Source organism: Saccopteryx leptura, chromosome 4 (assembly GCF_036850995.1).
Source record: "Saccopteryx leptura isolate mSacLep1 chromosome 4, mSacLep1_pri_phased_curated, whole genome shotgun sequence".
Classification (NCBI taxonomy): domain Eukaryota; kingdom Metazoa; phylum Chordata; class Mammalia; order Chiroptera; family Emballonuridae; genus Saccopteryx; species Saccopteryx leptura.
The window spans coordinates 47,649,708-47,665,661 of record NC_089506.1 but is presented as its reverse complement, the minus strand read 5'-3'; the positions used below and the strand labels follow the sequence as shown (position 1 = coordinate 47,665,661).

The window sequence follows — 15,954 nt, the reverse complement described above, 5'->3', positions numbered from 1 at the left end:
TCCATGGCAGCCTAATGCAAAGGAGCAGGTCTCCAATAGTTCACAGTTGTATGTGAACTTCAGGTCCAAACAAGAATAACATCAGTTGCATCAGAAACTGCAACACATTGAGGCTGGGTCATCACTTAATGGAAAATAGAACTTATAAGTAAAACTATATTCAGAAGTAGAAACAAATAGCTCTCTGACACCTGTTGTGAAGGTAGTACCCAAAACTCTTGACTTAAAAGCCTTCAATATTATCTATAAAATGTGAAATCCTAGACAGATTAACTCTTGACCCTCAATGAACGTACACCTAAAGAACACAAACAAATTACATATAACCCCAAACTAAACATGATTACATAATTAAGTATTCCACAAAAAATAATATCATTGACAGGAAATTTCTACTCCCATGTTAGTTAAAAGCAGCAAAATGTGTCACCAGTGTTCCCAGTACACTGTTTGCATTAAAAGGTCCTCAATAAATGACTGTTGAATGAAAAAATGTATATTCAAGTGCAACTGTATTTTAATTGGAGCTCAAAAACATATTGCAAAGATCAATTAAACTGTAAAAAATATTTTCACTTATATTATGTTTTTTTGTTTGTTTTCTCTCCATCATTATTAATAAATGGGCAATCAATTAAATACTAAACCATTTTTATGCTACAGAGAGAAGTGTATATACATAGGGTTTTCATATTTGCTCTGATGAACACCACTTCTCCTGTCCCCAAAAGCACACTTTATTGTATCCTTTGCAAAACAGGCTCTGGTTAGGTGCAGCATTACATAATCTCCCACTTTTCTCTTAGAGAAATGTCGTGAATGGCACTACAGAGATGCTAAGCTATTATTTTAGAAAATTCTTTCAGAAGAGCAAAAACCCTAAGATGAAAACAGGATGTTCTCTCTTTTTTTTAAGTGAGTATAAACGTTCTGAAAATTACAGAGCAGGCTGAATAACTTGCTATGTGTGGAGTTACTGGAACAAATCATCAAATACTCTATAATCACATAGAAAATTACAAAGTGCTGAATGGCAATCAACAAGGCTTTGTGAAGAGTAAATCTTTCCAGAACAATTTAATTTACTTTTTGAGAGTTTAAGACACTAGACAGGCAGTGAGGGTAGTAACTAAAATATTATTAAAAAGCAGATTCAAAAAAAAATATTAGCCTCATAGACAATAAGAAAAACAAATCCGGACTTAATATTGCTCAACTAGACTGAAGGTGAATTTAAGTAATTTGTCTTGATTGATTAATATAAGTCTATTTGCTGTTTCTGACTTCATGTTATGATTTGTACAAGTAACCCTTCTTATTCGGTATTATAGGCACATAACATGCTATGCCAGGTGCGATGTTAGGCATTTAACATATATGTATTATTTAATTCTCATGAAAAACCTTAGAAATAAGAATTATCTCTTTTATAATGAGGATTGGATGCTACATTACTTCATCACTATTCTACTCTGCTTTTCACAATAAGTTACGTCAAGCATATCATATTTCCCCTGTCTTTTCACATGCCTCCCTCTCTGCCTGCAGTGCCTTCCTCCTGAATCACTCAACCTTCTTTCTCTTGTAAGAAGGACTTAGGTCCTGTCTTGTGTTCCTGTTACACTTTTTACTTTCATCCACTGACATGTGTTTCTCCCCATTAGACTAGAAACTTCTTGAAGGCACTGATCCATTCGCACAGCCCAGGAGAGTGCCAAATGAATGACAGGCACTTCCTCAATGTTTGTTGAAAGACTGAGTGAATGTTGAAGGCCAATGCAAATGAAAAGGGTAAACAAAACATAATAATACTTTTATCATTTTTCTCCTTATTTTTTACAGGCATAAATATTAACTGTGAAGACTTAACCTGGAACTTGCTACATGCTTTTCAGAAAGGAGGCAGGGAAGAGCACTACAGGACATTTGGTCCTGTTCAAAATGTCCGTGGAGACATTTGGTCCACATCAAATGGTCCTTAATATTTGATCCTGTCATAATCTCCAAAATGTCAACACTTAGAAAAATATCACTAGGTTCAAATATAAGGTGTATTTATACTTTTGGTTTACAGGATTAATCCATAAAAATACTATATGTTTTATTGGTCTAATAATTGTGTTGTGGCTGTATTGTCAATAATAACTTTTTTTTGCCTTGTTAGCCTAGCTGATAACAGCACAGGGATTAGGTAGATGGGTCAGGGTTCAAATGTTGCAGAAAAGTGAAGAGATTTATATTAACTGTGTGAATCAAATGTCCCTATGGAGATTTTGGAATGGATCAAATTTCATGGACCTTTTGGCACAGACTAAATGTCTTAATGGATGTTTAGACAGGACCAAATGTCCTCTAATTATGAGAGAGAGAGAGAGAGAGAGAGAGAGAGAGAGAGGGAGAGAGAGAGAGAGAAGACATTGCCTTATTTGAGAAATATTCACTGTTCTTTAACATATGGGTTCCGATACTGTATGGGAGTTGACTTGGACAACCCTCCTTCCTCCATCTGTCTCAGGCTAATATAACTCTGTGAGGTTAAATGTTCTTCAGACCATTGCAGGTTCTGATCCCAGAAATGGCATACCATCCAGGACAGTAGGACAGAAAGATCACATAGCTCAGCTAAAGAATAGCATGAGTGCCCACATCCAACAATGGTAGAAAGTTTGACTTTGATGAGATGATATGTTGTGAGAACTGAGTGGGCTCCTTTTATTAACTAGAATTATTGGAAAGCTAAGTTCATGTCTTAGTTTATAACAAGGACTCTACACTAGAAACCTAGGGTGTAATCTCAATAATACAGGAAAAAAATGATAGGGGCAACTCAAGAGTTAAAATGTTAGCTTTAGTAATAGTATCTTTTAGTTATAATCAAGAGGCTTAATGATTATTGCAAGTAAAAAAGTTTTGTTCCAGGAGCTGGGATACATGAATGGGCCTATGTGACTTTACAAGGACTGTAAGCAATCCACCCTTTGTGTTCCAGGCCCAGGAGTTCTGCAAGCAACCAAGATGGGATGTAAGCCTTGGTGCTCCAGGGAAGGAACATCTGTTGACAAGGATGCAGGTAAAGAATTACTGGTCAGTAAATGAAGAAATGTTTTTACAGTCTCTGGACTGCAACTCTTATCTAATGAACTTTTCTCTAAATTCCAAAACTCTTCCCTACTCCCCACTTCCCCTTATAAAAAAGGTTGACGTGAGATCAGATGTTAAGACAATTTTTAGGGTACTACATAACCTGCTGTCTTCTCAGATCTCAGGCACCTGAATTAAGTGCCCTAAAATATTCAATCCCTTTCTCTACTTATTGGCAGCAAGAATGATGATTTTTCCAGTTTCAAAAATAGGTAGAAAACCATTGACTGATTTCCTTCTGCCTGGAATCTAGAAAAACTCCTCTCAAGATATGCAGGTCTATCCTTTAATAAGGAATAAAACAAACCTTTGCTAGATGCTCCAGATGTGGGAAAGTGGGAGGAGAAAGAAATGTGGGACTTAGCTCTTGGGAACACCATTTCTTTGGAGTCTGAAAGGGCAGCTGTCCTTTCCAAGGATAATGAAGGAAAATACCTGTTTCCTGTCTTTCTCCTTTAGGATCTGGGCAGGTCGCAACAATGGCTTACAGATTTTACATTTTTGTTTGCTTACTGTTTACAGGGAGAAAGACAGTATTTTAAACTATGTGATAAAGGTAATCAAACACAGCTATTTTCAAAAGCATTGCCTCTTCAGAGTGAAGTTGGTGTGAGAATTACCTACAACTGTTCAAAATCATGGTAATTACTCTGAGAAAATCTTGCCTAACACATGCTTTTGTGTTTCCTGCATTGTTTAATCACCCTCCTCCCCTCAGCTTTTATTGTCAGGTTATTTTCCCTCCTTCATTTGTGGTCTTCAGGTTCCTGGGGACTCGGTGTTTTCCCTGGCAAGAGAAAAGTGCTTCTCTCTAAGGTAGTAGAATTTCCCATTACTGCATTGGACCATTCACCAGATCACGCAGGCTGGAAAGGGATACGATATTATTCCAACTGTAGTTAAATCAACACATGGGCCAACTAAGCTTACATGGGATGAAGGGCAACCTAACCACCCTTGTTAATTTTCCTTGTATAAGATCAAGTATTGTGCATTTCAGTCAACTGACCTTACAGATTGGGGACTTCCAGATGTCTTCAAAAACAGATAACTGTTAAGTGAAAAGATTTTAAAAAGCCACAAAAATAGAAGGACCTTAAAGAAATCAGAAAAGACAGTCGAAGTTCTCTTGATGTAATCCAACACAGAGATCCCCTGGGGCGCGATTATGCTGGCACACAGAAGAGCACACCAAACTCGCCCTAGACTCCACCCACAACCCTCCACACCTGCCAGGACTTTGTTAATATTTTTTTCTCACTAATTTAAAAAAGTGTGAGGAATACCATATTTCCTTTTAGAGAGGAAATACATTTTCATGGGCTGTTTTTAATTTTGTGTTGCCAGTGGAATAATTTTACTAGTGATTTAAAAAAGCATTCTGGATTTGCTGCTTCGGGCATAAATCAGCTCTCCACACTCTTTCCTGGAGACAGCTGATCCCACCACAGCCCAGACTGTGGGATTATTGCACACCTCTGGTTTAAAGTCTTTTGACTTTTTTTGTTATTTTGTTATTTTGGAAAATAAACACTGTGTGTTCCTAGTATGTAAAATGCAATCTCAGACTGATTGGATAGAACCAGGCCATTATTACCCTCTTATCTGATTATCAACTGACATAGGAACTTTGAGAGCCTGCCCTGTATATAGTACTGAGCAAAATATAACTGTGGAGAATAAAGGTGACATAATAAATAATCATAACAATAAAAGAGTTTAAGACTTTAAAGGTGAGTGAAGACAATTGCATCTGCATGTGTGGACACACACACATTTCATAACTTTTCAATCAAAATTTAAAAGCAAAGGATGATCTTATCTGAGACCAAATCAATGGCCTAGAAGGTCAAGCTGAACAAATTTTTCAAAGCACACACAAAAAATAGAGAGATGCCAATCATAAAGGAAAAGAAAGAAGAAAAAAGAGTAGACATAAAAGTAATAAATGAACAAATAATAAATGAAAAATTCCCTGACAAATATTTTGGTCTAAAAACTAAAAAGATTTCCTAGTTTAGACAGTTCAAATGATAAAAGACATACAAAGTTATATCCCCAGTAAAGATTCTGAACTCTAAGGATAACACAGAAGGTCTTACAAGCTTCCCAAAAAAGCCCAGAACACCAACCAACCAACCAAAAACAAATTAGAAAAAAAAGTAATTACTTTCAAGTGGAAAAAAAAGATATTGGCATCAGATTTGTCTTCTATAATCTTGAAATATATAACATAGAGGAAGAATATCCATTGATGACTGAAAGAAAATAAAAATACTTGAACAAGAACATACATAGTGCAAAAAAAAAACAATGATCATAATTATTGAGTACAAATCACTGAACTACAGCAGAGAACAGAGGAATTGGTAGAGGGGTAATAAAGGGAAGAGTTCAGGTTTGCGGTGGGGATGGTGGAAAAGAAGAAAGCAAAAGTATTCTGAAAGTATAATCCTTATGGGATAGGAGGATATTGGGGGAAAAGTAGAGAATGTTAGAAAATGAAAGTTCGTATTTTATTTTCACATGATGAAAGAGAAATGTGCATTTCACAATAAGCAATAAAAAAAGAATGGCTAGCCCTGGCTGGTTAGCTCAGTGGTAGAACATCAGCCTGGTGTGTGGTTATTCTGGCTTTAATTTCTGGTCAGGGCATGCAGGAGAAGCGACCATTCGCTTCTCCACTCTTCCCCCTCTGCCTTCTCTCTTCTATCTCTCTCTTTCCCTCCTGCAGCATGGCTTGCTTGGAGCAAGTTGGAGCAAGTTGGCTCTGGGCATTGAGGATGGCTCCATGGCCTCTCCTCAAATGCTAAAATAGCTCGATTGGTGAGCAAAGGAGCAATGAACAGCTCCAGATGGGCGGAGCATTGCCCCATAGGGGTCTTGCTGGGTGGATTCCGGTTGGGGCACATGTGGGAATCTGTCTCTCTGCCTCCCCACTTCTCACTTAAGAAAAAAGAAAAAAGAAAAAGAGCAGTAATAATTTAAAGGAATAAAAAATACATTAAGAAATAAAGAGAAATACTTGTAAATAAATTAGATGCCTTTGCAAACTCTAATCTTAAATCTTCTTTACAAACTCTGTTATTGATCTTCAATTTTCTAACAGTGGAATATGAAAAAAAAATTCCTTATCTACTTTTTAAATGGCAAAGACTTAGGTCAATCAGAGCATGAGTAAGATAATATGTCTAAAGAAAATTCTTGCCACATACTATGTACTCCATAAATCGTAGTTATTTTGACAGATTTTTAAAGAAGCTTTCTCTGTTCATTCTCCCTCATGGATAACAACTGAAATAAGCAAAATGCAACACACAGGCAACTGTTAAATGTGAGCTCAACCTTAGAGATCAAAGCCCTTCCTTTCCCATGTGAGAAAATGCAGGTTTGAGGAGTGTCTCAACCTATTTGAAGTCACATGTCTGCTCCATAGCGTTGCTCAACAGCTCACTTGACATGATTTAAATTCATCAACTTAAAAATGTTAAGTATAATGACTTCTTCTAGAAATAAAATTTTCTTCAATATTTTTTCGGAGACATTACATTTCAGAACCCCACACAGTTTTATATAGTTTTGTTCTCTAACATGTACACTCAAGAAAAAATTTGGTCATCTGAGAAAGTGGTTCTTACTTTTTGGTCAATGTATTTGTTGTCCTCAATTGCAGACCGTTTGGAGTGATCACATGACGAGGAAGAGGCTGACGGCAGGCTTCTTAGGAGGCAGCAAGTGTCCTGTTGCTGGCGATCAATAAACTGCTTCATAAAACTTTCCCTTTGCAAATGAAGTATACATACATCAAGTGTTATTAATGAAATGGAATAAATGATGGCATTTTGCAATGATGTGATTGCTTAAGCTACAATAAAGCACCGACAAAGGTCTTAGAAAACAAGACATGTCATGCCAAGAGTGGTGAGTGTAGATTAATTACCAAAGTGACACATTTAGAAAAAGTTTCCTAAAGCTTAGTCATTCTTGCTTGAAAAAAGTAATTTTCCTGAAATAACTTTTAAGTAATATTATTCAGTAATTCATAATCGTCTTTAATCCTATTGTGGTAATAAGATACTTTTTCCCCTCTAAGACTTGAAAGAATTAATTCATTTCTCTGAACTTCCATTCATCTTAAGAATCTCTGAGGGGTAATTTTGCATTTAAAGACTCAAAATAACTCAAAAGAAACTTACGTCATCTTATCTCTAAAGCATGGTGAGAATTCAAATAATTTCAAATAACCACTAATCTTAAATCTAGTTTTATAGTTTTTATACTTCATATTTTCAGGTTTAAATTTTTTTTAAAAATCAGAAGTACAAATATATTTTATTTGAATTTTAAGTATTACTGTACCATATCTAGTCTCATACTTTCATAACTGCCCCATAGAATTATTTTAAAAACTAATTACATAAAAATGTCATGTTTCATATTATTCTGGTTCTGTTTATAATTTTTCTGCTTTACCTGGAAGAATTTCCCTTAATTTTAAAAATTAAGTGTTTTAAAGCATCTTCTATTCAACTGCTTACCTGGAGGGCAAAGTGGTAGAAAATCAAATTGGTATGAGTGGATGATGCCATGATTCTCCTTTCAAAAAGTAGAAGACAAATTCTATTGTAATCGGATACGGCGTTCTGAACAAATGCTGTTACGGTGCTTTGAAAACCTGGACAGTGGCGTTTCTCTATTGACTTGAAAACAAAAAGGCCTCAGAGTCTATTTTATCCTTATGTGGCTGAGGGCCCGAGGCTGCTGTCCATCTGCCAACTCTGTTACCTCGAGCACCTTCGCCAGTTATCTGGGAAGCCAAATCCCCGAGGAACAGCTCAAGTAGAAGAAGAAAGCAACTTCCTTGCCTAGGTTAATACACCTGTCAAATGCCACTGCTCTAAAAGCACTGCTCACAGGGGTCAACAGCCTTTAAAATAGGCAAGGAGAGTAGAAATAAAGAGAATAACTTTAAAAAAAAAAAAAAAAATAAAAAACCCCACACCTATATGAATTTGAAAGAAGGGATGAATCAGATTTAAGATGAGACTTTTACAATGTACTTGAGATAAACAAAGACATAAGTTTCATACCTGATTTTGGGAACTGTAAAATCTGAAGGAAGTTTTGAGATTTTCACCATTTGAGGTCTGTTCGGAAATTTCTCAAAGATTCGAAGGCGCAAAGGGAGTTTTTCTTTGGTGTCTGCATTTGCTTCACTTTGCTTCAACTAAAGAAAAAAAAATAAGGAGAAAAAGGGAAACTATAGTACTGTAAGTCATACATTATTCATTTTTTGAAAGAAACAATGAGTTGTTACAGGGAGAAGCAGTAGATGGCAGCAAAGAACCACCAAGTCTACTATGTCCCCTGCCATATATTTGCTCTTCAAGTACTCAAATTGAGCATCAGGAAAACAAAAATAAAAACTAAACAAAAAACTGAACCAGAAAAAAAATTTGAAGAAAATATTTATACAATATATTTAAATGAAGTCCCTTTTCATACCATTTTTTATTCTTGACTTATTTATTACTAACATAGTTAAGAGTCAAATTTGTTTTAGAAATATATGCTAGATTTAGAAACCAAAAGAATAAAAAATAATAATAAATGAAAATCCTAAGTGGTAATAATTGAAAAGAAGGAAAAATGTCAAGAAAATATGTAATTTATTGTAGCAGATTTAAAAAGAAAAGCTCAAAATGGAAAAAACACATTTGGCACCTAAAGGAAGAATTTCTATTTAATTCTAAAGATGCTTGGGAATTGTTACATTACATATCTATCATCAAGCATCTTTGAAAGAAATGATAAGCAAATGATAAGTATGCATGTATGTATGCACATATTTTTTTTTATAAGATGGTTTCTATATTTCTATAAGTGAGGTTTCAGGAAACACAAGTCTTAACATCACAAACCAGAGCCAAGGCTGAGCTGAGTAGACATCACAAAGATGGACTTGGCTGACAGAATTCTGACTTAAAATATGAGGTACTAGTATCTATACTTTCTCACCCTCCCTTCCAGGGCCGGCTTCTCTTGAGGCTCTTTGTTACTTTCTACTGACAATTTCCCTCCTTCCCAAACTCTGTGCAGACCGGATTTTACCTTTCCATGTCCACCCCATATCCTTTCCTGACTCGAAAAACTGCATCTTTGAACATGAATCCTGTTTGAAGAATACATCTAATCCAGGCAGCCTTTTTAATGGGGTTAGTAAAGCATGTTTCCAAAGTCATCAGCTTCCTGTTCCTTGTTAAGTATGCTTTTCCTTTATAATTACAATTTGCTTTATATTTGTGGAAGGATTAGAATGAGAGTTCTTATAACAGAAAGATAGGTGGCAAGTCTTAGCTTGTACCCATATGGGGGATATCTCAACTATTTAGAGGAAACACAGGGCTGCATTTTTTTAAGAGAGAGAGAGAGAGGAGGGAGAGACAGGAAGGGAGAGAGATGAGAAGCATCAATTCATAGCTGTGGCACTTTAGTTGTTCATTGATTGCTTCTCATACATGCCTTGATGGGGGGGGGGGGTTCAAGGAGATCCAGTGATCCTTTGTTCAAGCCAGTGATCTTGGGGCTTCAACCCACCGCCCTTTGGGCTCAAGCCAGTGACCATGGGATCATTTCAAAGATCCCATGCTTAAGCCAAAGACTCACACTCAAGGTGGTGAGCCTGTGTTCAAGCTGGTAACCTTGGGGTTTGGAACCTGACACCTTAGTATCCCATGTTGACACTCTATGCATTGTACCACCACCAGTCAGGCCAGGCTGCAATGATTAATACAATATATAGCTCAGTAGTCCAATTGGTTTTGAGCTCATAGTGAGATTTATCTCATTTCTAGTTCAGAGGAATGTGCTTTCTTCCTCATTGTACTACATAATCTGTTCTAACATTTTTGCTTTACATAATATAAACATTTTACCTTAGCCATTTGTATGTCTTATTTAATTCTGTGGCTTGTCTTTGGTATCCTGTCTTAAGTGGTAATCTCATTTAGGGAAGAGGCCACTGCTGCTCATTGCCTCCCTCCCTCCCTAAGTGGAACACTGAGCACAGCACGTTCTCAATAATTTGATGGTTATGGTGATGACAGTGATAAAACATTAGCTCCCAAAGGCACAAAGCATAAATGGTTAGTAACTCCATGAGATCCAGGCAATTAGAAAAATGGTTCTATATATAAATAAAGATATTCATGAAGAAGAGACTTTTTTTTCCAAAAGTTCATTGACACAAGGAGAAAAATATTTCTCAGGGTAAGTAGAGTATACAGAAAAAGAAAATGCAGTTAATAAGTTAAATCAGATTTGAAAGAAAGACAATTATATAAGGCTAAAGATGGGCTGAGAAGACAGAGCAGAAATAAGGTATTTAATTCATGCATTTGCTGACAGATTTATTTAAACGTTGGTGTGGGCTCTTGTAAATCAAATCTCATAGGCCATAGGTTCATTGCTAAATTCTAGGGATAGAAAAATAACTAAGACACAGCATTTGCCCTCACACAGCCCATATTACAACAAATAGTTATATAAACAGATGACAATAAAATATATAGTTACTCTAGCCATGATACAAACAAAGTGCTGGGAACACAAGGTGAGGAGAAAAGAGAGGAATAAAAAAATAGAGGTGCTACTTCTACTTTCAGAGACTCCTTGGGCAGCAGAATGGCCACACATGACTATGTCAGTCAACATTGGGGTTCTAGATGCACGAAGACTGTTATGTATACTTTATGAGAATTAAATGTCTTCAAAAGACACAAATGGTATATTAATCAGGATATGTCATCAAAACAAAAAAAAATGAGGTTCTTTTCTAAAAATCTCTCTGCTTGTCCATTCTCTTGAGCTCTACCAATATTCCTTAGTTGAAGACACCACCTGGTCTCCTGTTTTCTCTTCCATGGTCTCCCCATTTCATTCAGCTCCTTGGAATCTTTTCTCCATCCTGTGGTCATAGTAATAGTTTTACCTTCTGGCTTAACCCCTTCAGTGGTGTTCCATTGCTCTTAAAACAAAAGTCGCAATCAATCCCGATTTGGCTACTCCTACTTGTCCAGCCTCATCTGGCCCTATGTTTACACTATATTCCGGTCATGTCATTTTCTTCCAGTTCCTCAAAATTGTCTGGACCATCTTCCTCATAAGTTTTGTACCTGCTGGTGGCTCGGCTGGGAACTCCTCTCTTTTCCCTTCTGTCTTACTCTTCACTAACCTCTACTTGGTCTTCTGATTTCCACTCCACTAGCACTTCTTCAGAGAAGCTTTCTCTGACCACAATATGCTTTCTCATAGCATATTGGGTTGGACCACATTGTTATTTGTGTAGGTCAAAGCAGTAAAAAATAGACAATTTCTTATGATTCAATCTAATATATATTGTATTTGGTTCCTAGAACTGCTATAATACAATAAATTACTACAAGATTGATATCTTAAACTAACAAGAATTTATTCTTTCAGTGTTCTGGAGGCTGGAGTTCCTAAATCAAAGTACCAGAAAGGTCGTACTCTCTCTGAAGGCTCTAGGGAAGAATCCTTCCTTGACTTTTTCAAGTTTCTTAGCAATTTCTGGTGTTTCTTGGCTTGTGGCTGCATCATTTCAATATTTGCCTCTGTCATCACAATGCCTTTTTGCCTGTGTGTTTCTATCTGAATCTCTTTTCTCTTACAAAAACACTAATCATTGATATTAGGGCCCACCTTAATCCAGTGTGATCTTAATTGATTACTTCTGCAAAAATATGATTTCCAATAAGATCCCATTTTGAGGTTCTGGGTGGGCATGAATTTTGGGGTATACTCAGTGGTGAGATTCAGATAATTTAACAACTGTTTTCTCTGCTCTTATGACCATCTTAAGTATGAAAAGAACATTATATTGAAAGGTAGTTTATTATTTCATGCATTTAATACTTAAACAAGAACAAGAAAAGAAATACACAAAACTAGATTATAAAAAAGAATTTTAAAATATTAATGAAAAAATATTTAATAATACCTGACAAAAACAATAAAACTGTATTTAGGATATTTCCATACTGCTTCTTGATTGGCATCCTCACTTGCAATTTTTTTCACCTATGGACGGAATGAACATTACTATGGAAGCTTAGAATATGCTGTTGCGCAGATGAACATTAAAAAAAAGTAAGGAAGGTAAGTTTGTGATTTCCACATTGGGCAGCTGCCCAGGCGCCCACCTTAGCGAGATCCCTGATTACAAGAGCCATTTTAACAACTGGTTCGCCAAACTCAACAAAAAATTAGGCATTGGTTCTGCCGACCTGGCACAAACTGGCTGAATGCCACCACTGGGTCCACTATTACATCCACTATGTATAACATTATTTGAAATTACAGCATGCGCCCACTTGAAGCTGAAACCGAAGACTGTAGGAGGCCAAGGAACATGTGGGGCTTTTCACTGTTTCACACCAAGGGCCTGTCACAATATTTGACATAAAGTAAGCTAAACAGATATTTATTGAATAAATAATTATACTGATCAGGTGGCAGCTCTAAACTCTTCAGCAGATAACAGAAACAAAAGAAAGGATTTTAGGTACACCCTGAGGGGTGGAGAGATAAGCAGAAAATATCTATTTACTGATTAAATAAATATGTTTGTGTGGAGCATAGATTTTCCTAGATTCACAGAAGAGAATAAAATTTGACTCTGGAATTTTATCTGAACTTATGTCTGCCATTGATGAACTTACTGATGAATGCTTAGAATAAATTTATATATAAAATTTTATAATATTTATCAAATATCCCACAATACAATGTTTAACATATGCAGTTACCAGCATTAAAAAATAATCACCTTACCTATATGTTTTTTTTAAATAAAATATTCTATTTTGTATTAGAGCTACTTATACTTCCCAAAGCTTGTAAGCCCCTTAGGGGCCACATTCCACTTTTTATTTACTTTTATAACACCTTCTAGAGAGTAAAAACACAAGAACTGTTTCTGAATAAGTTAGAATGCAGTATGAGTTGATCATCTCATGGTAAAAGTACAAAGAGCAAATAAGAAGCACTTTTCAATGACTCAAATGTTCCTCAGGATCCTGGAAACCCTCTCCCTGACGATGAGGCATTGCGGCTACATAGGTGTGCAGAAGGGCCAGTTGACATTGTAAAAGATGTGAGGCTGTTCAAATGGTACATATACCAGATCTCTCTACTAAGTCACTAAATAGAATCTTCTACTAGTAGGAAGGGGCCTCTTTCCACACAGCAGTTGTGAATTTCACAATATAATGTTAAACAGTGGAAACCAGACGAAACAAAAGAGTACATACTGAATGTTTACATTTGTATAAAGTTAAAACACAGGCAACACTATCTATGCTGCTTGGTCTCAGGAGAGCAGTTACCTGGGAGGGGGGCGGGGTGTGTGTGTGAAGTGTAATAACTGGAAGGGTGTACAGAGAAGGGACTCCTAAGAGGCTTCAATATATATATTTTTTATCTTTGTGCTGGTGTATTTTGTTTGTAAAAATGCAGCAAAATGTCTCTTTCTATATGTTTCTTATAGTAGAGTAAAAAGTTGTTTTTTTTTTATAAAAGGGTAGATGATGCAGGTGAGCAGAGAATCATTTAATCCATTCTTTGCCGCCATTAATCACCATAACCTTGACCACTCCTTCTCCCCATTCCATGATTATGATTAAGATATAAAAAGAGCCTAAAAGATACTGTATAGCCACTATAAAGCTTCCTTAATATCTGATAAAATGGTATTCCACCTTTAATCCAAATTCTTTCCCCTTCTTGCTTGGAGCAGAGTTTTTTTTGTTTGTTTGTTTTCTTTTATTTTTGTTTATTTGTTTTTAATTAATTTTAATTTATTGTGTTCACATGAATTCAAGTTTCCACTCAATATAGTTCCCTCACCCCAACCCCTTTGTCCCCCATTGCCCACCCCTCCCCCTTCCCTTTGGGATTTGCTGTCCTGTTATCTGTATCTCTGTTATGTATATATAATTTCACTAATCCCTCCACCTTATCTGATCTCATCCCCTCATCCACCTTCCCTCCACCAGCCATCCCTCTGCTCCCCACGACACCCTGTAGGCAGAGGTTCTCCAAGATTGAATCTACTTGGACGGCAATGAGTGAAGTATGGGCTATAAGAAATGGATCATCATTTAAGCTCTCTATATCATAAAAGCCGACCTTACATAGAGCAATTTTAATCGTAAATGTCCACGTGGAATTATTTCAAAGGTTGTGATTCCTGAATAGAAGAAATATAATGCAGAGAACCCCAAGATTTTATTCTTTATACTGAAAAAGCTAGTGTAAAGAACAAGTACAAAGGAAGGAGTTTAAAACAGCTTCGACTGAGCTTGAAGTCTGGCTGCGACAGATAGATCAGATGATAGCTTCGGAAAAGACTCTCATGGTTAAAATACAAACACACACACACACACATATTTTCAAAAAAGAAATTGGAATCAAAGAAAAAAAATTTCAAACCTTGAGCTTTAAAAAATATAAATCATCTAAGCTCAGTGCTATTCTCTGGCTCAGCATCTGTCTGGCTGAGATATCATTACCCATTGGGTGGCTGAAAGCCTTTTGCTTTACTTGTGCTTCTCCAGAGAGTTGGGTGTAATTGCTCTGCATGACACTTACCCTGTTCTGCCTCATCGCTTAAATCTTCCATATTTCAGCCTGTGCTTTCTTCTGTTAAAATATTCAAACATTATTCAGTTTCAGCTCCTTTCTGAATGCTGCAGCAAATAGCTGAATTGAAGGATTACACTAAATAAAATTTTTTTGGTCATTTTTGGTGTGATTCTTCTAAAAGAAAATAGTTTAAAAAGCATCTGGACTTTGGAAAGAGTTCTCTTTTGAAGTCTAGTCCACGCTTGTTTGAGAAATCGGCAGAGATCAGGGGGTGAAAGCGACCGAAATGTATTTTTTGTGTGTTCTTTTTCTTTTTTTTAAGTGAGAGGAGTAGAGATAGTGACACAAACTCCTGTATGTGCCCTGGCTGGGATCCACCTGGCAACTCTGTCTGGGGATGATGCTCGAGTACCAAGCTATTTTTAGTGCCTGAGGCCAATGCGCCTCAGTGCCTGGGGCCAATCAAGAGCCACTGGCTGCAGGAGAGAAAGAGGGAGAGAAAGGCGAGGGGAAAGAAGCAGACGAGTACTTCTCCTGTGTGCCTTGACTAGGAATCAAACCTACATGCTGGGCCACCACTCTACCACTGAGCGAACTGTCCAGGACTTACAAAAATTTTTAATAAACCCAGTGGTTCCAAGGTCAAATCATGGTTTTATGAATGTAAACAGGGTCCATTTCTCAGTTTGCATGTGGACCATAAAAGCTGTATTTTTGTATGACATCTGGCACCCCAAAATGTTCAAAGTAATTTAATAACTTCAGCTGATTGATGGCATGTGGCATTTCCTTTTCTACATCTCTCAACGGATTCAAGAGCTGTTACTCATTCATTTTTACAACATGCCCATGAAAGAAATGGGAAGCAGAGGGATGTTTTCGGAGGAGCTAGTACTCTGGGGAATTGAGTGGCTGCTCTGTGCTTCCTGGTTTAGCACTTATGGGCTAGTGCATTTACACCAGCTTCTGACATCCCTAAGATGGACACAAAAATGTTCCTTTTCATGCTCTTGTGCGATCTTGTTAAAACCCAAGGTCTTACAGGCTTTAAAGTTCCTTCAGAGGGATACTCTGTACAGCAAAGTAAACAATCATTGCAATAAGGCTAGCCTAGAAGAAAATGCTAACAAGTTAGTAAAAGGTGAAAAG

The 15,954-nt window shown here is 36.7% G+C and overlaps 1 protein-coding gene across 3 annotated transcripts in view; it reads right to left on the bottom strand.

Annotated features, from left to right (window-relative positions):
- Positions 1-15,954, bottom strand: part of NALCN (sodium leak channel, non-selective) — a 318,920-nt gene that overhangs the window by 82,840 nt on the left and 220,126 nt on the right. For all 3 annotated transcript variants that reach the window (XM_066380606.1, XM_066380605.1, XM_066380604.1), the window contains exons 16-17: positions 8,232-8,368; positions 6,780-6,921 (exon numbers count right to left, since the gene is read on the bottom strand). In XM_066380606.1, coding sequence (XP_066236703.1) covers positions 6,780-6,921; positions 8,232-8,368 — 279 coding nt within the window. The remainder of the gene's footprint in view (positions 1-6,779; positions 6,922-8,231; positions 8,369-15,954) is intronic.